Source organism: Bufo gargarizans, chromosome 1 (genome assembly GCF_014858855.1).
Source record: "Bufo gargarizans isolate SCDJY-AF-19 chromosome 1, ASM1485885v1, whole genome shotgun sequence".
NCBI classification, from domain to species: Eukaryota; Metazoa; Chordata; class Amphibia; order Anura; family Bufonidae; genus Bufo; species Bufo gargarizans.
Window position 1 is genome coordinate 14028879 of NC_058080.1, and position 24593 is coordinate 14053471.

The 24593-nt window shown below is 41.5% G+C and overlaps 1 protein-coding gene across 3 annotated transcripts in view; it reads left to right on the top strand.

The window, feature by feature from the left end:
• Positions 1–24593, top strand: part of LOC122945139 — a 52125-nt gene that overhangs the window by 24892 nt on the left and 2640 nt on the right. For all 3 annotated transcript variants that reach the window (XM_044305927.1, XM_044305153.1, XM_044304440.1), the window contains 5 exons: positions 744–824; positions 3215–3286; positions 6660–6767; positions 18664–18738; positions 20144–20254. In XM_044305927.1, coding sequence (XP_044161862.1) covers positions 744–824; positions 3215–3286; positions 6660–6767; positions 18664–18738; positions 20144–20254 — 447 coding nt within the window. The remainder of the gene's footprint in view (positions 1–743; positions 825–3214; positions 3287–6659; positions 6768–18663; positions 18739–20143; positions 20255–24593) is intronic.

Here is a 24593-nt window from a genome sequence, read left to right on the forward strand (position 1 = left end):
ACATTTTTTCATAAAATGTCTACTGCAAATGTTAGGACATGGAGCAAAGAACTCTGGGAACGAGGGATCACCCATAATGCCATGCATGCAGCCAATCAGCAGCCAGCCCTGTGATGTCACAGCTCTATAAATAGCAGCAGCCATCTTGGATTCTGCTATTTACCAGTGTGCTTAGTGCAGGGAGAGACGTCAGTAGGCGCTAGGGACAGTGCTAGGAAAGAGTTTATTGTGCTAAAAAAAAGATTTAGAAGTTCAGGGAAAGATTAGTCAAGGTGTAGGGAAAGGATAGGGAGGCATCATCTACACCAGGGATGGCCAACCTGCGGCTCTCCAGCTGTTGCAAAACTACAACTCCCAGCATGCCCAGACAGCCTACAGCTATAAAGCTGTTATACTGCTGCTTTAAGATGTTTGTAAGTAATTCCAGCAAACCTTGCTTATGATTGAGGTGCAAGTTCTTTGATACAGCTATTTATGGGGTGTATTAATAGGATAGATATGTACGTTCTATTAGCCATTCTGTGTTGATTTTACATTGTTTTACTTTTTTGGGGGGGTTATTATTAGGAAAAAGAAAGGGAAAAAATATATGTCATAATTGCCGTTCAGCGGTGAAGTAAGATTGTACTACAGCCATTTATGTGGTGTAGAAAAAGAATATTGTAGAGAATATTAGTAACAAACGGGAAAAAACGAATTCCATTCATGATGATGCAGTAGTAACGTGGTGTCCCTCCCCTTAGGATTTCTGGCTGCTTGCTTCTTACTGGATATGCCTGTGACCAGGCTCCTGATGGAACTTAATCGGCTTCTTCTCTGGTTGGGTGAGTGTCTCACAATTATTTCCAGACTTCATGCCCATTGCTAAATATAACAATAAATGGCAGAACATACTCAACAAAACTATGTGGAAAACCCAAGTTACTTTATCCCCCTCCTCTCCTCTGCCATCCGAATTTAAGGAAAATTTTGATTAGTCACGAAGCCAAATTTTCTCGCACTTCATGTGAACGAATCAATTTTTCCTGAAATGGCGGTAAAAAACCCCAAAAAAATATATTCCACTCATCCATTTGCTCACGGAGAAACCATCATGGCCATCTTGATTGAAGAAAATAACCAAATCTCGATTGCAAGACGTCACCACATCATCACGCTGGCTGGGCCTGGTGACTTGATCAGTAATGATGTCACCACGTCCACCCAGTGTGATGACATGGTGATGTCAGCACGCCTGAGATATGGTGCATTTTCTTCAATCAATATGTCTGTCTACGTGTACAAATGATGGCGTCTACGTGTACAAATCGATGAGGTGAGTGTGTGTATATATACAAACCGGATTCCAAAAAAGTTGGGACACTAAACAAATTGTGAATAACAACTGAATGCAATGATGTGGAGATGGCAAATGTCAATATGTTATTTGTAATAGAACGTAGATGACAGATCAAACGTTTAATCCGAGTAAATGTATAATTTTAAAGGAAAAATTTGTTGATTCAAATTTTCACGGTGTCAACAAATCCCCAAAAAGTTGGGACAAGTAGCAATAAGAGGCTGGAAAAAGTAAATTTGAGCATAACGAAGAGCTGGAAGACCAATTAACACTAATTAGGTCAATTGGCAACATGATTGGGTATAAAAAGAGCTTCTCAGAGTGGCAGTGTCTCTCAGAAGCCAAGATGGGTAGAGGATCACCAATTCCCACAATGTTGCTCAGAAAGATAGTGGAGCATTATCAGAAAGGTGTTACCCAGCGAAAAATTGCAAAGACTTTGCATCTATCATCATCAACTGTGCATAACATCACCCGAAGATTCAGAGAATCTGGAACAATCTCTGTGCGTAAGGGTCAAGGCCGTAAAACCATACTGGATGCCCGTGATCTCCGGGCCCTTAAACGACACTGCACCACAAACAGGAATGCTACTGTAAAGGAAATCCCAGAATGGGCTCAGGAATACTTCCAGAAACCATTGTCAGTGAACACAATCCACCGTGCCATCTGCCGTTGCCAGCTGAAACTCTACAGCGCAAAGAAGAAGCCATTTCTAAGCAAGATCCACAAGCTCAGGCGTTTTCACTGGGCCAGGGATCATTTAAAATGGAGTGTGGCAAAATGGAAGACTGTTCTGTGGTCAGACGAGTCACGATTCGAAGTTCTTTTTGGAAATCTGGGACGCCATGTCATCCGGACCAAAGAGGACAAGGACAACCCAAGTTGTTATCAACGCTCAGTTCAGAAGCCTGCATCTCTGATGGTATGGGGTTGCATGAGTGCGTGTGGCATGGGCAGCTTGCATGTCTGGAAAGGCACCATCAATGCAGAAAAATATATTCAGGTTCTAGAACAACATATGCTCCCATCCAGACGTCATCTCTTCCAGGGAAGACCCTGCATTTTTCAACAAGATAATGCCAGACCACATTCTGCATCAGTCACAACATCATGGCTGCGTAGGAGAAGGATCCGGGTACTGAAATGGCCAGTCTGCAGTCCAGATCTTTCTTCTATAGAGAACATTTGGCGCATCATAAAGAGGAAGGTGCAACAGAGAAGGCCCCAGACGATTGAACAGTTAGAGGCCTGTATTAGACAAGAATGGGAGAGCATTCCTATTTCTAAACCTGAGAAACTGGTCTCCTCGGTCCCCAGACGTCTGTTGAGTGTTGTAAGAAGAAGGGGAGATGCCACACAGTGGTGAAAATGGCCTTGTCCCAACTTTTTTGGGATTTGTTGACACCATGAAATTCTGTTTCAAAATATTTTTCCCTTAAAATGGTACATTTTCTCAGTTTAAACTTTTGTTCCGTGATTTATGTTCTATTCTGAATAAAATATTAGAAGTTGGCACCTCCACATTATTGCATTCAGTTTTTATTCACGATTTGTATAGTGTCCCAACTTTTTTGGAATCCGGTTTGTATATATATATCCCCAGATTAAGCCCCTGATACACTGAATGTGACCCTCAGATACTGCGATCAGTGTTGATGTGGGGCAGTGCGATTGCTGTTCCTGGTCATTGTGTCCGCTACGTACAATAGAATGCAATTCGTGACATACATTTATAACATCTTCTAAATACTGAATACGTGTTAATGGTGGTAAAATGCCTGTAAGTATCTTCTCTGAAGGGTAGAACAAGGGCAGAGGTTAAATTCTAAATCACATTTCCTAATGGATCGTATATTATCTACTCTTTTACAGTAAAAAAATGCAAAATAAAGTTTCCTGAAGTGCGGCCATCTTGCTTGAATCGTGTTTTTGAGTTCATTTTGGGTAAGATATAAAACCATATTAGGGCAACCTTTGTCCTATAAATATCTGTCCGTTTATTTGCCTCTGATCCTCAGGAACACCAGTAATGACCTGAAGATGGATCCATTGTTTTCATTGCATGGTTCTTTATGGTATCATCCACCATCATCTACTTTGTATATTGTATATGACATGCCGAGCAAAGAAGTAACTTCAGTCTTCATCCAGTTTCCATCCATCATCTCATTGACTTCAATGTAAACAATGGATGTAAACATGATGTCCCATTCGAGAGAAAAATGTGGAAAGAGATGATGGACGGAAAAATGGATGCAACGACGACTAATGGCTTCCATCTCATCAGATGTATGGTGTGAACAGGATCAAATTTATTCTTCTGTCTTCAAATGTTTGCTTGCCATAGAGAATTTGATGGACTTGAAAATAGGTTGAAATGAAGGTGAAGGTCTTAGAGGTCTTTCCTGGGTGGTATGACACAACTGTAAAAAGGTCCCAATTCCAGGTCTTGTTCCTTCAAATCTTTAATCCTTTTCCGACCAGCAGCGTGCTTTTACGGAACTGACTGGGTCCCTAATCCCTTAACGCATAATGCCGTACATGTAACATCATATAATGTGGCAGCATTTGTATGGAGTGGGCTGCTGCGGTGAGTATGCTCCATAGGCGGAGGCTGCTGGCTGTATCATACAGCAGGCACCTGGCCGCAATGTTGGGGAGCGGTGATCCCGACAAAACCTGTCATTTAACCCCTCCGATGCCGCATTTAATGCTGATTGCAGCATCTGTGGAGTTAGGCAAAGGGAGGATGTGGCTCTTCTGCCTTCTTATTGGAGCCCCCGCAGTTGAATAGTGGGGCTCCAATTGGTTACCATGGCGATGCTGCCAAAGCCTTCCAGGCCTGTCATGGTAATCTGCCTGCTGCGCTGTGCACGAAGCACAGCTCAGCAGGGATAGTGTAAGAATCCTTTTCACCGTAATAGATCTCTATTAGGGTGAATAGGACAAGGGAATCAAAAGAACCCAGGTTCTAGCCCCCTAAGGGGGCTAATAGTTATTTAAAAAAAAGTTAAAGTAAAAAAAAACACAAAAATATTAAGTTTCCCAATTTTACGTAGACAATGTACAAACAATAAAACATATACATATTAGGTATCGCCACATCTGAAAATGTCAACTATTAACATATTTAAAAATATTTAACAATTTTGTGGTGAATGCTGCAATGGAAAAAATAAAATAAAAACACGTGATTCACCATTTTTTAGTCATCTTGTCCCTTCAAAAATATTTAATAACAGTGATTAAAAAGTCATACATACAGCACCACAAAAGTGGTACCAAAAGCCACAGTTCTCTACGTTAAAAAAACAAGCCCTCATACAGCTCTGTAGACTGAAATATTAAAAAGTTATGGCTGTCAGAATATGGAGAGGTTTTACAAATGATTTTATTTTTTTTAAAAATAATTAAACAAAATAAAAAAACTTTACAAGTTTTGTATCACTGCAATTGTAGCCGCAAAATAAGGGTATCATGTCATTTTTAGTGCACAGTGAACACCATGATGTCAAAACCAAAAAAAAACTTGACGGAATTGTGGGTTTTTTTTCAATTTTACCACACAAAGAATTTTTTTTCCCGGTTTCCAATACAAAACATGGTAAATTAAATGGGGGCATTAAAAAATGCATCTTGTCCTGCAAAAAATAAGCCTCATATGGCTATGTGAGTGGAAAAATAAGAAAGTTATGGCTATTGGAGGAAAAAAAATGTTAAAATGAAAATAGGCCCAGTCTTAAGGGGTTAAAGATGGCGCCCGCTGCATGTTTTAAACAGCAGACACCCAGGGTTAATGTCTATCATTGACAATAATGCTGATCCCAGACATTTAACCCCTCAGCTGCCGTAGTCAAATGTGAACACGGGAACTGGGAGATAAAAAAAAAACATGAGCACATGCTCCCAGGTCTGCAATGGCTCCCCCTAGCAGTGATTTGGGGAACTGGATACTGTGTGCAGCCGAGGTTCTTCTGAATGAGTGAAGGCCACTACAGCTATGTTCCAATAAAGAATCTGCCTGTGGGCTCCATAGGAACATAGTGAACTTATCATAGACTCCAATGCTAATGTATTGGAGTCTATGGCATAAGCCATCGGATGATTGCATTTGCATGTTCAAGTTCTCTAAGGGAACTTTTAAAAAGTGTAAAAAAAGAAAAACATTTTTAAAAATATAAAAATTCAAACACCCCTTTCCCCAAAATAAAAATAGATAAACAATTAAAAAAATAGGCATCACCACATTTGAAATCACCCATACTATTAAAATACTTATCCCATACGGCAAACTGTGTAACTTAAAATAAAAAAAACAATCTTTGGTTGCTTCACCTCCCCAAAAGAATTTAATAAAAAGTGATTTAAAAAATCATATGTATACAGATCACCCTACTAAAATTGAGCCCCCACACAGCTCTGTAGACAAAGCTACAAAAAAGTTATAGGGGTCAGCATATGGAGATGAATAGAAAAAATATTTTTTTTTCAAAGTTTTTATTTTTTGCAGTATTAATACACAAGAAAAACTATAGAAATGTGATTATTGCTGTAATCATACTGACCTGAAAAATGAAGGATACAGGTCAGTTTTACTGCATAAGGAATTCCATTTAAAAAAAAAGATAAAACTGTGGCAGAGTTGCATTTTTTTCTCCCAGTTCCACCCAATTTGGATTTTTTCCAGGTTCCCACTACATCATATGCAACATTAAATGGTGCCATTAGAAAGTATAATTTGTTCTACAAACAAAAAACAAAAAAACAAGGCCTCATATGGCTATGTGGATGGAAAAATAATAAAATTATGACTCCGAGAAAGTAGGGAGTGAAAAATGCAACGATGGAAAGGTTAAACCACAGCATAACCACATTAAAAAAATGGAAACTAGTCTGACCACTTCTCCTGTATGACTATTACATAATCAGAGTTACCACCTCCCATCCCCCCTTTACATTACACACATTACAACAGGTTGCATCACCTTTCTGAAGTCACGTTCCGTCACAGATTCTTGGGTGAGATCAGGTCAAGGACAATGTGTAAGATTTATATGGTTCATCCATGAATCGCTCACATGTAGACTTTCTCTTGTGTCTTGGATCATTGTTTTGCTGCAGAACCCAAGAAGACATGTCTAGATGTGTAGCACATTCATGCATTCATAGATGTTGCCCCCCCCCCCATGCATCTATCTTTCATAGCAAACCTTGTGGAGATCATTTCCTAACACTCGGCAGATACAGCTACAGAAGTTGTCATCTTACAGCTAGAGAAAAAGTTGAATGGATTGGAATAAATGCTCTCTTGTTTCAGGAGAACCATTCCAGAAAGCTACCATCTATGGTTTTGAAATTGGTGAATATTTCTCTCTGGTTTTCCAGTTGGTTGCCACCACCTTGTTCATTGTCTGGAGTATTTATGGTAAGTACATAAAGAGTTTTTTTAGGTTTGTGCTGTTAGTATTAACCCAAGCCTGCTGTTCCTGCTGAAAAACCATACTGTCCTGCTCCATGCCAATCTGCGGTCTTCCAGTTCCCATCTTGTAAACTTCTGAATGGACGGGGGTACACCCTGCACTGTAGCCAACGACTGGCATTAGCGAAGACGTGTCTCCAAGTGGCTCTTCACTGCTGGGTCATGTACCATTCGAGGACGCGTCGCCACTGTTGCCAGTTATTGGTTTTAGGAGTCTACAGAAGGGAACCAGGGTGTGCGAATGGAGTGTTTTTTTCAACAGGAACAGCAGACTAGGCGTGAAATTTTCGCCGAATGATGTGATATGGTATAAACTGAAGATAATACAAAACACGAAGCTTTAGGGTGAGTTCACACGATGTATTTGTTTAATAATTTTGGTCTCAGAAACCGTACTGAAATTCTGCAACAACGTGCAGCCGAATGAAAATCACTGTGGATTTAACATATCTAAGGATAGGTCATCACTATACACATCCCAGAGAACAGCCTTAAGCGCTTTGAAAATGTACATATGGAACCCACACAAAAAGTCCACAGGTTTTCTGCACTTTTTTAATGTTGTGTTTTTTTAGTTTTAGTTTTTTTCATTTGAAGCAATTTTTGGTGCAGATTTTGTTCTGGTTTTAAAGGGAGCCTGTCACCTCCATATGGCCATATACAGTGCTTACATGGCTCTGAAGCACACCTATACAGGATTGTAACGGTACCATTTTTTCTTACATGGCATTCAGTGGGGCAAAAAAGTATTTAGTCAGCCACCAATTGTGCAAGTTCTCCCACTTAAAAAGATGAGAGGCCTGTAATTTTCATCATAGGCATACTTCAACTACGAGAGACATAATGAGAAAAAGAAATCCAGAAAAATAACATTGTCTGATTTTTAAAGAATTTATTTGCAAATTATGGTGGAAAATAAGTATTTGGTCAATAACAAAAGTTCATCTCAATACTTTATACTTTATGTAATATACCCTTTGTTGGCAATGACAGAGGTCAAACGTTTTCTGTAAGTCTTCACAGGTTTTCACACACTGTTGCTGGTATTTTGGCCCATTCCTCCATGCAGATCTCCTCTAGAGCAGTGAGGTTTTGGGGCTCTCGCTGGGTAACACGGACTTTCAACTCCCTCCAAAGGTTTTCTATGGGGCTGAGATCTGGAGACTGGCTAGGCCACTCCAGGACCTTGAAATGCTTCTTACGAAACCACTTCTTTGTTGCCCGGGCAGTGTGTTTGGGATCATTGTCCTGCTGAAAGACCCAGCCACGTTTCATCTTCAATGCCCTTGCTGATGGAAGGAGGTTTTCACTGAAAATCTCACAATACATGGCCCCATTCATTCTTTCCTTTACACAGATCAGTTGTCCTGGTCCCTTTGCTGAAAAACAGCCCCAAAGCAAGATGTTTCCATCCCCATGCTTTACAGTAAGTATAGTGTTCTTAGGATGCAACTCAGCATTCTTTCTCCTCCAAACACGATAAGTTGAGTTTTTACCAAAAAGTTCTACTTTGGTTTTATCTGACCATATGACATTCTACCAGTCCTCTTCTGGGCTTGGTAGAATTAGCGAATCTGACGAATGTATTCGTCATATTCAACAAAACAAAGATATTCTCCATCTTCGTTTTAGCTACCTATTCATCAACTTCGCCAATTCTAGCAATCATATAGGAAAGTTGACTATAGAGACAGCTAAGTTTAATTCTCTATGCGATTATATTACTTAGCTTTTTTTAAAAATAAATAGAATAATTATAATACCTGATAATTATTATAATTATTCTATTTATAAAAAAAAGCAAAGTAATATAATCGCATAGAGAATTAAACTTAGCTGTCTCTATAGTAAACTTTCCTATATGATTGCTAGAATTCGCGAAGTTGATGAATAGATAGCTAAAACGAAGATGGAGAATATCTTTGTTTTGTGGAATATGACGAATACATTCGTCATATTCGCTAATTCTACCAAGCCCAACCATAGTAAACCAGGTCCAAGTTGAAATCGCAATTCGATTATTATAACTTGAATTAATCGAATTACGATTTCAACTTAGCACTGCTATATTCCATATTAGGCTAGAATTAACGAATATGGAATATAGCAGCAACCATAGTAAACCAGGTCCAAGTTGAAATCGCAATTCGATTAATTCAAGTTATAATAATCGAATTGCGATTTCAACTTTTTACGTATATTCTTAATATTGCTATAACTTCGTCTTTTAGAATATTCGTAATATTTCTCTAACTTCGTCTATTAGAATATGACGAATATTCTAAAAGACGAAGTTAGAGCAATATTACGAAATTTCGTAAAATACACATATAGGCCTCATGCACACGACAGTTTTTTTTCACGGCCCGCAAAAACGGGGTCCGTGGGTCCGTGATCCGTGACCGTTTTTTCGTCCGTGGGTCTTCCTTGATTTTTGGAGGATCCACGGACATGAAAAAAAAGTCGTTTTGGCGTCCGCCTGGCCGTGCGGAGCCAAACGGATCCGTCCTGAATTACAATGCAAGTCAATGGGGACGGATCCGTTTGATGTTGACACAATATGGTGCCATTTCAAACGGATCCGTCCCCATTGACTTTCAATGTAAAGTCTGGAGTTCTTTTATACCATCGGATTGGAGTTTTCTCCAATCCGATGGTATATTTTAACTTGAAGCGTCCCCATCACCATGGGAACGCCTCTATGTTAGAATATACTGTCGGATATGAGCTACTTCGTGAACCTCAGATCCGACAGTATATTCTAACACAGAGGCGTTCCCATGGTGATGGGGACGCTTCAGGTTAGAATACACTACAAACTTTGTACAAGACTGCCCCCTGCTGCCTGGCAGCACCCGATCTCTTACTGGGGGATATGATAGCACAATTAACCCCTTTAGGTGCGGCACCTAAAGGGGTTAATTGTACTATCATATTCCCCTGTAGGAGATCAGGGCTGCCAGGCAGCAGGGGGCAGACCCCCCCTCCCCAGTTTGAATATCGTTGGTGGCACAGTGTGCCAACCACCATCGGCCCCCCCTCCCTCCCTCTATTGTATTAAATCGTTGGTGGCACAGTGTGCCAACCACCATCGGCCCCCCTCCCTCCCTCTATTGTATTAAATCGTTGGTGGCACAGTGTGCCAACCACCATCGGCCCCCCTCCCTCCCTCTATTGTATTAAATCGTTGGTGGCACAGTGTGCCAACCACCATGGCCCCCCCCCTCCCTCTATAGCAGTAACATTGGTGGCAGTGTGCGGTCTCAACAGTAGAAGATTCATACTTACCGGCTTGCAGCTGCGATGTCTGTGTCCGGCCGGGAGCTCCTCCTACTGGTAAGTGAAAGGTCTGTGCGGCGCATTGCTAAAGAACTGTCACTTACCAGTAGGAGGAGCTCCCGGCCGTTCACAGACATCGCAGCAGCAAGCAGGTAAGTATGAATCTTCTACTGTTGAGACCGCACACTGCCACCAATGTTACTGCTATAGAGGGAGGGGGGGGGCGATGGTGGTTGGCACACTGTGCCACCAACGATTTAATACAATAGAGGGAGGGAGGGGGGCCGATGGTGGTTGGCACACTGTGCCACCAACGATTTAATACAATAGAGGGAGGGAGGGGGGCCAATGGTGGTTGGCACACTGTGCCACCAACGATTTAATACAATAGAGGGAGGGAGGGGGGCCGATGGTGGTTGGCACACTGTGCCACCAACGATTTAATACAATAGAGGGAGGGAGGGGGGGGGGCGATGGTGGTTGGCACACTGTGCCACCAACGATATTCAAACTGGGGAGGGGGGGTCTGCCCCCCCTGCCTGGCAGCCCTGATCTCTTACAGGGGAATATGATAGTACAATTAACCCCTTTAGGTGCCGCACCTGAAGGGGTTAATTGTGCTATCATATCCCCCTGTAAGAGATCGGGTGCTGCCAGGCAGCAGGTGGCAGTCTTGTACAAAGTTTGCAGTGTATTCTAACTAGAAGCGTCCCTATCACCATGGGAACGCTTCTGTGTTAGAATATACTGTCGGAAATGAGTTTTCACGAAGTGAAAACTTAGATCAGAAAAAGCTTTTATGCAGACGGATCTTCGGATCCGTCTGTATGAAAGCAACCTACGGCCACGGATCACGGACACGGATGCCAATCTTGTGTGCATCCGTGTTCTTTCACGGACCCATTGACTTGAATGGGTCCGTGAACCGTTGTCCGTCAAAAAAATAGGACAGGTCATATTTTTTTGACGGACAGGATACACGGATCACGGATGCGGCTGCCAAACGGTGCATTTTCCGATTTTCCGAAAGTCAATGGGTCCGCGAAAAAAAACGGAAAACGGCACAACGGCCACGGATGCACACAACGGTCGTGTGCATGAGGCCTCAGACTGTAATTTAGCTAATATACTGCTATAGTAATATTTTAATAGTGTACATATTTTACAAAACTTAAGTTCAGAAGAGGCAAAAAAATTAGAGAGAAAAAAAATGATTATAGCACTATATTAGCTAAATTACAATCTATATGTGTATTTTACGAAATTTCGTAATATTGCTCTAACTTTGTCTTTTAGAATATTCGTAATATTCTAAAAGACGAAGTTGGAGCAATATTACGAAATTTTGTAAAATACCGTTGCCTTATACTATTAAAAGAAAAAAATCGCAATACGCGATTAATTAAATCGCATATTATTTGCGATAATTGGAAAAATTATGAATATTCGATTTCGACGAATATAACACGAATATTCAATCGAATATTCGCGAAATATCGCGAAATCGAATGTGGCACCTCCCGCTCATCACTAGTTTGTAGGTGACCAAATGCTTATTTTAACGAGGAATTTACCAAGTAATTCATTAGAAATCCTACAATGTGATTTCCTGTATTCTTTCCCCCCATTCTGTCTCGCATAGTTGAAGTGTACCTATGATGAAAATTACAGGCCTCTCTCATCTTTATAAGTGGGAGAACTTGCACAATTGGTGGCTGACTAAATACTTTTTTGCCCCACTGTTGTAATGGATTATAAAAGCTAAATAATCAGTATGAACTGCTGCACAGATTTTTCCACTAAAAACAATAGGAGATGGGCTGAGAGTGGATTCCATTAAGATTTTGATGTGGAAAATGCACCAAAATATATGTGGAAAATCCGCTGTTTGAACAAGGTCTAAGGGTACATTCACACGAACATAAGCCGTCCATGCCTGTGCTGCTGACTACAGATTGCAGTCTGCAATGCACGGGCACCGGCCATGTGAATCCCATATTGTGGTGTGGACCTATTGAATGGGTCCGCATCCGCAATATAAGGCAAAATATAGGACATGTCCTATTTTTTGTGGACGGGAGGCATGGACCAAAAAGCCCAAGGAAGAGCTTCTGTGGGCTTCCGATTCGTGCCTTCGCACCGCGCTATATATCGTGAGGATTGCGGACCCATTCAAGTCAATGGGTCCGCTTCCATGATACGGGATACATACAGCCAGTGCCAGTATATTGCAGAATCATTGTTTATGGTCCGCAATACGGGCACGGACGTGTGAATTGCACACAAACGTATTTTGTTTTCGTTCCGTTTTAGTGGTTTCCGTTTGAGGTCCGTATGCGGAACCATTTATTTCAATGGTTCCACACAAAAAAACTGAATGTACTCCATATGCATTCCATTTCCGTATTTCCCTTCCGCAAAAAATTAGAACATGTCTTATTATTGTCCGCATTACAGACAAGGATAGTTCAGTTCTATTAGGGGCCAGCTGTTCCGTTTTGCAAAATATGGAATGCACATGGACGTTGTCCGTATTTTTTGCGGATCCGTTTTTTGAGGACCGCAAAATACATACAGTCATGTGCAAGAGGCCTTATACTGGTAGTGAACTCAAACTTAGGCTTTGTCCACATGGTGGATTTTCCCTTTGGATTTTAGCATCAACATTCCATCCACTTCCCTTTGTGTCCATGGGAAATCCGCAATCTGGTTATTACACGCATTGATTAATAATCTACATTGTTTTTATTCTTGATGCTGATTCCGCATGGAAATTCTCTTTGAAATCAATGGGAGGCCAAAAAACCCTGGTCAAAACCTGCACCAGAAACCGTTCCAAATGCAACAGGCCTTGGTTTTAACCAGTTATGACCCATTAGTTATCCATACATTCTAGTCTATGAAGGCTACAGACCCCACAGAAAAGGGGTGTGAACACTTTCACCATTTCTCCTAGATATACTTAAAGGGGTTTTCCCACTTTGCTAAATCAGCCTGAGCTGCAGTCACTCTGCTGGTAACTTCCTGCTTTTCTGCAGATAAGGCTGGGCGGGCTTAGGCAGCTAGAGTGAAGGCCGGCCACGCCTCCTTATGACCTCACACTGAGAGCTGAGTCCTGCGTGCTCGTTCATGTGAAGACTATGACTCATCAGTAGTGTTGAGCGTGAATATTCGAATTGCGAATTTTTTTCTCGAATATCGCAATTTCGAGATTTCGCGAATATTTAGAATATCGTTCTATATATTCGCGAATTCGAATATTCGCTTTTTTTTTTATTATTATATTTTTTTCTTTCCCACTTCTCTAAAGTTGTTCTTACCTGTCCTTTGGATTCCTGGCTTCCTGGCTGCTCCAGTCAGTGGCGTTTTCAACTTACTGCTATATTCCATATTAGCTAAATTACAATCTAATCTATATGTGTATTTTACGGAATTCCGCAATAGTCGAAATTGCGATGCGAGTAATATAACACGAAATAATCGCATGAAGATTTCAACTTAGCACTGCTATATTCCATATTAGGCTAGAATATGGAATATAGCAGTGCTAAGTTGAAATCTTCATGCGATTATTTCGTGTTATATTACTCGCATCGCAATTTCGACTTTTGCAAATGTTCTTAATATTGCTCTAACTTCGTCTTTTAGAATATTACGAATATTCTAAAAGACGAAGTTAGAGCAATATTACGAAATTTCGTAAAATACACATAGATTGTATTTAAGCTAATATACTGCTATAGTAATATTTTTTAATAGTGTACATATTTTACAAAACTTAAGTTCAGAAGAGGCAAAAAAAAATTAGAGGAAAAAAAAGGGATTATAGCACTATATTAGCTAAATTACAATCTATATGTGTATTTTACGAAATTTCGTAATATTGCTCTAACTTCGTCTTTTAGAATATTCGTAATATTCTAAGAGACGAAGTTAGAGCAAATCACGAAATTTCGTAAAATACACATATTAGCCTAGCCATAGTCAATTAGCATAGGAACGTTGCCTTATACTATCAAGATAAATAATCGCAATACGCGAGAAAAAAAAATAATTGTATATTATTCGCGATAATTGGAATAATTACGAATATTCGATTTCGACGAATATAACACGAATATTCATTTGAATATTCGCGAAATATCGCGAAATCGAATATGGCACCTCCCGCTCATCACTACTCATCAGGCTCACTGGCTCCCGGCAGTGTCTGTGAAGCTTATCTCTCCTGCTGTGGATTGCTATCACTCAGCAAGCAATGCTAAATGATCTTAGAGAGTTGCATTTTGATGTCCTGAATACTATCCACACATAAAACTTTCCAAATATATTCAACACTATATCTGTGCATCAAAAACTGTAATTTACTACAGCACAAATGCATGACACCTTGTATAAATAGGATTTTTGTTTTTTACTCCCCTAAAACAACCACTGAACAGCACAGATGTATTCTTACCATTATAGCTGTACTAAATTGAGTAATAACATTCATATCCAACTTTTCTATATATCAGTGTATTCCCCTCCCCCCATGTCATCTAGATTTCCACTTTTCTCTGTCATACCTTGCTAATCCACTCCCCTGCTATCCCTGTGGATGTTTGCAACACGATTAGCTCTGCTACATTTTATGGTTTTCCATACAATTCATAAACTTGCCCCCAGTTTCCATAAAATTCATATAGTTGCCCCCAGTGTCCATACATATAATATAGTTGCCCCCAGTGTCCATACATATAATATAGTTGCCCCCAGTCTCCATAAAATACATATATTTCCCCCCAGTGTCCCTAAAATTCATATGGTTGCCCCCAGTGTCCCTAAAATTCATATGGTTGCCCCCAGTGTCCATAAAATACATATAGTTGCCCCCAGTGTCCATAAAATACATATAGTTGCCCCCAGTGTCCATAAAATACATATAGTTGCCCCCAGTGTCCATAAAATACATATATTTGCCCCCAGCCTCCATAAAATACATATAGTTGCCCCAGTGTCCATAAAATACATATATTTGCCCCCAGCCTCCATAAAATACATATAGTTGCCCCAAGTGTCCATAAAATTCATATATCTGCCCCCTGTGTCCCTAAAATTCATAAAGTTGCCCCCTGTGTCCCTAAAATTCAAATAGTTGCCCCCAGTGTCACTAAAATTTCTATATTGTTGCCCCCAGTGTCCCTAAAATTCATATAGTTGCCCCCAATGTCAGTAAAATTCATATAGTTGCCCCCAGTGTCACTAAAATTCATATAGTTGCCACCAGTGTCACTAAAATTCTTATAGTTGCCCCCAATGTCACTAAAATTCATATATTTGCCCCCAGTGTCCCTAAAATAAATATAGTTGCCCCCTGTGTCCCTAAAATTCATAAAGTTGCCCCCTGTGTCCCTAAAATTCAAATAGTTGCCCCCAGTGTCACTAAAATTCCTATATTGTTGCCCCCAGTGTCCCTAAAATTCATATATCTGCCCCCAGTGTCCCTAAAATTCATATAGTTGCCCCCAATGTCAGTAAAATTCATATAGTTGCCCCCAGTGTCCCTAAAATTCATATAGTTGCCACCAGTGTCACTAAAATTCTTATAGTTGCCCCCAATGTCACTAAAATTCATATAGTTGCCCCCAGTGTCACTAAAATTCATATATCTGCCCCCAGTGTCCCTAAAATTCATATAGTTGCCCCCAATGTCAGTAAAATTCATATAGTTGCCCCCAGTGTCACTAAAATTCATATAGTTGCCACCAGTGTCACTAAAATTCATATAGTTGCCCCCAATGTCACTAAAATTCATATAGTTGCCCCCAGTGTCACTAAAATTCATATATCTGCCCCCAGTCTCCCTACAATTCATATAGTTGCCCCCCTGTGTCCCTAAAATTCCTATATTGTTGCCCCCAGTGTCCCTAAAATTCATATAGTTGCCCCCAATGTCAGTAAAATACATATAGTTGCCCCCAGTGTCCATAAAATACATATAGTTGCCCCCAGTGTCCATAAAATACATATATTTGCCCCCAGCCTCCATAAAATACATATAGTTGCCCCAGTGTCCATAAAATACATATATTTGCCCCCAGCCTCCATAAAATACATATAGTTGCCCCAAGTGTCCATAAAATTCATATATCTGCCCCCTGTGTCCCTAAAATTCATAAAGTTGCCCCCTGTGTCCCTAAAATTCAAATAGTTGCCCCCAGTGTCACTAAAATTCCTATATTGTTGCCCCCAGTGTCCCTAAAATTCATATAGTTGCCCCCAATGTCAGTAAAATTCATATAGTTGCCCCCAGTGTCACTAAAATTCATATAGTTGCCACCAGTGTCACTAAAATTCTTATAGTTGCCCCCAATGTCACTAAAATTCATATATTTGCCCCCAGTGTCCCTAAAATAAATATAGTTGCCCCCTGTGTCCCTAAAATTCATATAGTTGCCCCCTGTGTCCCTAAAATTCAAATAGTTGCCCCCAGTGTCACTAAAATTCCTATATTGTTGCCCCCAGTGTCCCTAAAATTCATATATCTGCCCCCAGTGTCCCTAAAATTCATATAGTTGCCCCCAATGTCAGTAAAATTCATATAGTTGCCCCCAGTGTCCCTAAAATTCATATAGTTGCCACCAGTGTCACTAAAATTCTTATAGTTGCCCCCAATGTCACTAAAATTCATATAGTTGCCCCCAGTGTCACTAAAATTCATATATCTGCCCCCAGTGTCCCTAAAATTCATATAGTTGCCCCCAATGTCAGTAAAATTCATATAGTTGCCCCCAGTGTCACTAAAATTCATATAGTTGCCACCAGTGTCACTAAAATTCATATAGTTGCCCCCAATGTCACTAAAATTCATATAGTTGCCCCCAGTGTCACTAAAATTCATATATCTGCCCCCAGTCTCCCTACAATTCATATAGTTGCCCCCCTGTGTCCCTAAAATTCCTATATTGTTGCCCCCAGTGTCACTAAAATTCCTATATTGTTGCCCCCAGTGTCCCGAAAATTCATATAGTTGCCCCCAATGTCACTAAAATTCATATATCTGCCCCCAGTGTCCCTAAAATTCATATAGTTGCCCCCTGTGTCCCTAAAATTCAGATAGTTGCCCCCAGTGTCACTAAAATTCCTATATTGTTGCCCCCAGTGTCCCTAAAAATCATATAGTTGCCCACCAGTGTCACTAAAATTGATATATTTGCCCCCAGTGTCACAAAAATTCATATATTTGCCCCCAGTGTCCCTAGAATTCATATAGTTGCCCCCTGTGTCCCTAAAATTCAGATAGTTGCCCCCAGTGTCACTAAAATTCCTATATTGTTGCCCCCAGTGTCCCTAAAAATCATATAGTTGCCCACCACTGTCACTAAAATTGATATATTTGCCCCCAGTGTCACTAAAATTCATATGTTTGCCCCCAGTGTCCCTAGAATTCATATAGTTGCCCCCTGTGTCCCTAAAATTCAGATAGTTGCCCCCAGTGTCACTAAAATTCCTATATTGTTGCCCCCAGTGTCCCTAAAAATCATATAGTTGCCCACCAGTGTCGCAAAAAATTTTAAAGTTGCCCCCAGTCTCCATAAAAATGCCCCCTTTGAATTTAAATGAACCCCCTTTGTTGCCCAATACTCAATAATCGGTGGTGAGTGGGCCACTAGATCTTATACTTACCTTTTATGAAATATTATCCAGATCCTCCGACGTCCGTCCTCTCGCTCCGCAGACTCGCCCGAACTGTTCGGATGTTCGCATGTTCGCGCATGCGCAGCGCTATCTCCGACACACATGATAAATTGCGCATGCGCGAACGTGCGCGTACTCATAGCAATGGAGAGGCGGCCCGATAATTTGTAGAGCTGTTGTGCGCAGGCGCGGCACAGCGATGCGGCGGACGAAAGAGGCCGTATCCATGGGATACAGAAATCAACAAAGGCATCGCATAACATGATTTTTTGAAAGAAAGGTAGCTTTTGGATTATTACATGGATAGGAAGATATGTTCTGTGGGGGTAAATAAATTAGATAAAACCTATTTAATGAAGTGGGACAACCCCTTTAAGTGAAATATTGTAAAATAAAATCTGATACAACTTAGAAATCTGCAGCTTTGTTTATACAACTGTTTTGCCATGTGTCTCCATGGTTACAGACTACATACAGACCCTGTGTAGTCTGATCTTGCCGGAATGTGTTACTGTCTTTCATTTGTCCCAGATCCTACTGTCTGCAGATTATCAAGTTGACCCCCCTAACTTGTGATATATAGGACTACAACAACAACAACAACAAAAAGGGCATCACTTAAAAGGGTTTTTTCATATTGATATAAATGTATTTATTTATTTTTTGTCATGGTGTTTAGCTATCTTACCAAATGCCAGTAAGTAATCATGTCAGACATTCTTGTTGCTACGGAGATGCTGCCTAACAACCACAGACTTTTCAATAGGCTTGTCAAGCACCACATTCCTATTAATCAATACTGGTTATAATACTGCAACTCGTGGACTGTGTTACATAATAAACTGTGTGAATAGGGAGTGACTTCGGTTCTGTCTCTTTACAGGACATGGACATGGGGACAGGGTTGTCTGGCCAATATTATCTGCAATCAGTTTTCTTGTAGAGATGGTGATGAAATGTGAGTATCAGGAGGACTTTACCATAGAACTACATCTACAGAGGAGAATATTATAGAAAACCTATTTCCGACCCATTAAAGTGCTACTCCCATCTAATAAAATGGCCCGGAAAAAGGTTCAGTGCTGCAGCCCCATCATTATCAGGATCTGTGGGGGTCCCAGGGGTTAGATATCTATGCTAATGATGTACTATCATTCTGTAAAGGGGTTGTCCAAGTTCAGAGCTAAATCCAGACATATCCCCTTCTTCCCCCACTCAGCCTCTCTGACATGAGCATCAGAGCATTTCATGCTCCGATGCTCTCCCTTGCCCTGCGCTGCATCGCACCGGGCGAGGTCTGTTTTGTTTACACTTTTACACTGCTTTGTGGAGGATTCCACCTAGCAGTGTTCCCGGTACTGGCACGATGGGTGTGATTTAGCGCGGCCCTAGCCGATTTACAGGCTAGAGCCCGCCAATTAGTGTTGGTGATGACACCGGGCTCACTGCTAGGCAAAAGCCTCCGCCTAGCTTACCCATGGAGAACCCAGTACGTTACTTGATCTCCAGAAAAAGCCCTTGCCCCTTGTTATTCAGCGCAGGGAAAGGAAGAGCATCGAAGCAATAAATGCTCCAATGCTCATGTCAGAGGGGCTGACTGGGGGAGGAAGGGAATATGTCCGGGTTCAGCTCTAAACCTGGACAACTCCTTTAACATGAGATTATCCCTTAGCCTGAAATAAAGAACCCAAAAACTCCAGCTCCAAATCTGACCTACTGGAACAAATCATCTACAGGCCATGAACCAGGGAATTTCATTCAGAAGCTGTTACTTCCTATGATCACAACAAAACTTTGAGGCACTCATGGCCTAATACTTTTCCAAAGAAGGCTGTCTGGTTTATCTGAGAAGAACCATTACAGATATGCTGATTAGTCATAGTTATGGGCGAGTAGACACAGGAGGTGAAGGCAGTGGGAGAAGGTAACTAGAAAATTGTAAAAAGGAGTCTGGACTATGGAGGTTTGTGAAAGGTCACACAAGGTGCATCCTAATCCTTTTCTGAAGATTACATGTCACCAATGGGACAAATTTATTCAAACAAAGCCAATAAGTTATTCCCAAACTATTGATGTATGGGCAGAATACAAATTACAGTACGGTCCCCTCTCCAAAACCCCAAGAAGTTTTTTTGGGCAAAGCCAACTGATGTAGACGATTATTGACTCTCCTTCATCAGTTGGTAAAGCAGATAATGTCTCATGACCAATTCCAGCTCCTCAGTGAATTTTCAAGTAGAGCCATTTTAGAAATGTTTAAACTATCTCAGAACCATTTTAGGATCTTCATTGGTTGATCACTTTATCTCTCAATAGAATAATTGTTTCAAGGTAAGATGTAAGAACTCTATTCTTCTTTTCAGTTTTCAGATGTTGTTGCACTTGTCTGCTGAAAACGTTGAGATGCCCCAGCTTTGTGATGCTTTTTCGACCCGTTCTGATAAGTGGATTGATTGTGGTCTTTTCTTTAATATGTAAGTGTCTACATTCGATGAAATGCAGTCACAATCACTAATCACAAACACAAGTTATAAAACTAAGAATGAACCATGTCATAGCGATCCCGACACTTTTAGTCTGTGGCTTCATTGTCTTTCTAAAACATACCACATTGCTTTTACAGTATTATAGAAGATCTTCTTCTATAGCTACCTAGAAGGTGACATGTGGTTGGTATATACAGTGGTGCTTGAAAGGTTGTGAACCCTTCAATATTTTCTATATTTCTGCATAAATGTGACCTAAAACTGTAAGATTTTCATCCAAGTCCTAAAAGTAAGGATAGCCAAATGAAAGAAATGAGTAAAAAATATGAAACTAGCCATTTATTTATTGAGGAAACTGATCCAATATCACAATATCTGTAAGTGGCAAAAGTATGTGAACCTTTGGTTTCAGTATCTGGTGTGACCAACCTGTGCAGCAATAACTGCAACTAAAAGTTTCCTGTAATTGTTGATTAGTCCTGCACATCGGCTTGGAGGAATTTTAGCCCATTACTCCATACCAATCAGCCTTAGCTCTGCTTTGTTGGTGGATTGTCTCCCATGAACCGCTTGCTTCAGGTCCTTCTATAACATTGCTATTGGAATACGGTCAGGACTTTGACTTGGTTATTCCGAAACGTTAACTTTCTCCTTCTTTAACCATTCTTTGGCAGAACGACTTGTAAGCTTAGGGACATTGTCTTGCTGCATGGCCCACGTTCCTTGGAGATTCAGCTGATGGACAGATGTCCTGACATTTTTGTTTAGAATTTGCTGGTATATTTTAGAATTCATTGTTCCACCTATGATGGCAAGCCACCCCGGCCCAGGTGTAGCAAAACTGCCCTGAACCACGATACCACCATCCATCACCGTGTTTCACAGATAGAATGGAGTTTTATGCTGGACTACAGGGTTTTCTTTCTCCAAACATATTGTTTCTCATTTAAAGAGAACTTGTCACCACAAAATGCAGAACAGTCTGCAGACAGTAGGTTATAGAGCAGGAGGAGCTGAGCAGATCGATATAGTTTTGCTTTTTCTTCAGTTGTACAAGGGCAGGTGTTATCACTGATAGCTGTACGCAGTGTTGGACTGGGGTGCCACCAGTAAAAGCGACTCTAGGGGCCCACCCTATGGTTTCACACAAATATTTACACTTAAGGGGGTTTTCCGATTTGCATCAACATCCTTAAAAATAATCCTTTATATAGGAAGCTGTAGTGTAATAGATCACATGACCGCTGCAGCCAATCACTGGCCACTGAGATCACTGATTAGTCACAGCAGTCAGGTGCGGTACACGGGTATTTTACCGCGGCAGCCAAAGCATTATGTCCCAGCTGCAGCCTGGCGGAGAGAACAGGGTATTGGTGCTGGATCAAAGAGTGATAAGGATGGTGAGTTTAAGTGTTTTTTTATTTTTTTTTTATTTTTTTTATTTTAACAGCATCCCTGTAGTTTGGCCTCAAAAATTTGAACTTAGGCACCCCCTTCAAGCTCAGTACTTAGATACCATAACAATACCAAGCTCAGTACTTAGATACCATAACAATACCAAGCTCAGTACTTAGATACCATAACAATACCAAGCTCAGTACTTAGATACCATTACTATACCAAGCTCAGTACTTAGATAAGGTAACAGAACCAAGCTCTGTGCATAGATACAGCAACAGCACTCTGTTACACACATACTTCTACACATACCGTCACTATTTCATACACACACTGTCATACAGGCAGGCACCCTTACATACACACACTGTCATACAGGCAGGCACCCTTACATACACACACTGTCATACAGGCAGGCACCCTTACATACACACACTGTCATACAGGCATGCACCCTTACATACACACACTGTCATACAGGCAGGCACCCTTACATACACACACCGTCATACAGGCAGGCACCCTCTACATACACACACTGTCATACAGGCATGCACCCTTACATACACACACTGTCATACAGGCAGGCACCCTTACATACACACACTGTCATACAGGCAGGCACCCTTACATACACACACTGTCATACAGGCAGGCACCCTTACATACACACACTGTCATACAGGCAGGCACCCTTACATACACACACTGTCATACAGGCAGGCACCCTTACATACACACACTGTCATACAGGCAGGCACCCCTACATACACACACTGTCATACAGGCAGGCACCCTTACATACACACAATGTCATACAGGCAGGCACCCTTACATACACACACTGTCATACAGGCAGGCACCCTTACATACACACACTGTCATACATACACACACTGTCATACAGGCAGGCACCCTTACATACACACACTGTCATACAGGCAGGCACCCTTACATACACACACTGTCATACAGGCAGGCACCCTTACATACACACACTGTCATACAGGCAGGCACCCTTACATACACACACTGTCATACAGGCAGGCACTGGATTTCCAAAAGTGCTGCCAAAAATAAAAGGTGAGATCTGATTGGCTGCTATGGGCAACTAAGCCAGTTCTACTTTGCACCAGTTTGATAAATTACCCCAAAGGTCTCTATAGTGTCTACAACAGTTATAATGTCCCCTAGAGTGCCCCCAGTAATAATAACACCCTATACTACGCTCCAGGTAATAATCCCTGTACAGTTTCCCCAGAAATAATAGAATTGCCCCTACAGTGTCTCCCTAATAGCAAGGCCCCCCATGCTGCCTACATATAGTAATTTCCCCCACACTGCCCCCATAGTAATTTCCCCCACACTGCCCCCATATAGTAGTTTGCCCCACACATAGTAGTTTCCCCCACACTTCCCCCACACAGCATTTACCCCACACGGCCCCCATAAAGTATTTTGCCCCATACAGTAATTGCCACTACACAGTAGTTTCCCCACACATTTCCCCATATAGTAATTAAGCAATTTCCCCCCATACTGCAATTTCCCCTCGAAGTACTGTCTCTTCACATGTCCTCCTGTGTGTCCCCCCATGTCCTCCAAAGTTGGCACATAAAATAAAAAAAATAAATAAAAGCAAAATACTCACCTATGTCCAGGCACGCGATGGCAGGCGTGCACACTCTACTGTACCGCGTCCCGGCACAGGAGCGCGCGATGATGTCATCACTGCGCCGGGATTTCACTACCGCATAGGCCTCAGGCCTACTAGGCCGGAAGCCTATAGTGGTGATCGGCGGCGGGGCAGGGAACTATGCGCTCCCATGCCCCGCCGCAGTATGTGGGAGTTCGGGTTGGCGTTGGGCCCCCCGACCTGAACGTCCCTATTGCAATCCGCCACTGTATTGGGGGCCAGGGCCCACAGAGGATTTCCCCGGCTCCACGGTGGGCCAGTCCGAGCCTGGCTGTACATAGGGGCAGTCTTAAGTATAGAAAGAGCAGAGATTTAATGAATCTTTTCCCACAAAACTATATAGCAATCTGCTCAGCTTTTCCTGCTGTTTGAGTCTTCTTTAAACCAAAAAGTTCTATTTTGGTGTCATCTGTCCACAAAACATTGTTCCAAGAGCTTTCGGGCTTGTCCAGGTGATCTTTGGCAAACTGCAGATGGGCAGCAATGTTCTTCATGGAGAGCAGCATCTTTCGTACAGTTCTGCCATGCACACCATTGGCGTCCACCTGATGGAATCATGAACATTGACTATTAGCTAATGTCAGAAAGACCTTTAGTTGGTTAGAGTTTACATTAGGTTTCTTTTTTTCTTTGCGGACTATTATACGCCTGGGAGCAACCCAACAAGAAGCGATTGGCGCGAGTGTGCCTGCGGCATCTATAAAACACCTGTGTGCAATCTCCGGCGGACTTAGTGAGATGTCTACAGCAAGATGGCGGGCCCACACGAGTACAGGAGGAACCTCCGCTGTGACGACAGCAGCCATACTCTCATAAGTGGAGGATACTTTGCTAGAGACCATGAGAGACAGCTTACAAGCATGGCTTAGCAAGCACTGAAGGTCATGAGAGTGAGCAGCTTGACAACGTAAGATGCCTGGACAATGTCTGAGTGCTTCAAGTGGTCAAAGTCATGTGAGAAGAAGGGGATCCTATGACTGCAATAGGAAAGCGGATAGATGGACCAATATACTATATCTATAGCATAATATGACTCATAACTGAAAGAAGGATGCAGGGAGAGGTGAGGGGGAGGGGAGGGTGTGCGGTACTAGGATCATTTTCTACCCACACCTGATTGTCATCTCATTGATTGAAAACACCTGACTTTAATTTCACCTTCAAATTATCTGCTAATCCTAAAGGTTCACATACTTTTTATCACTCACAGACATGTGATACTGGATCATATTG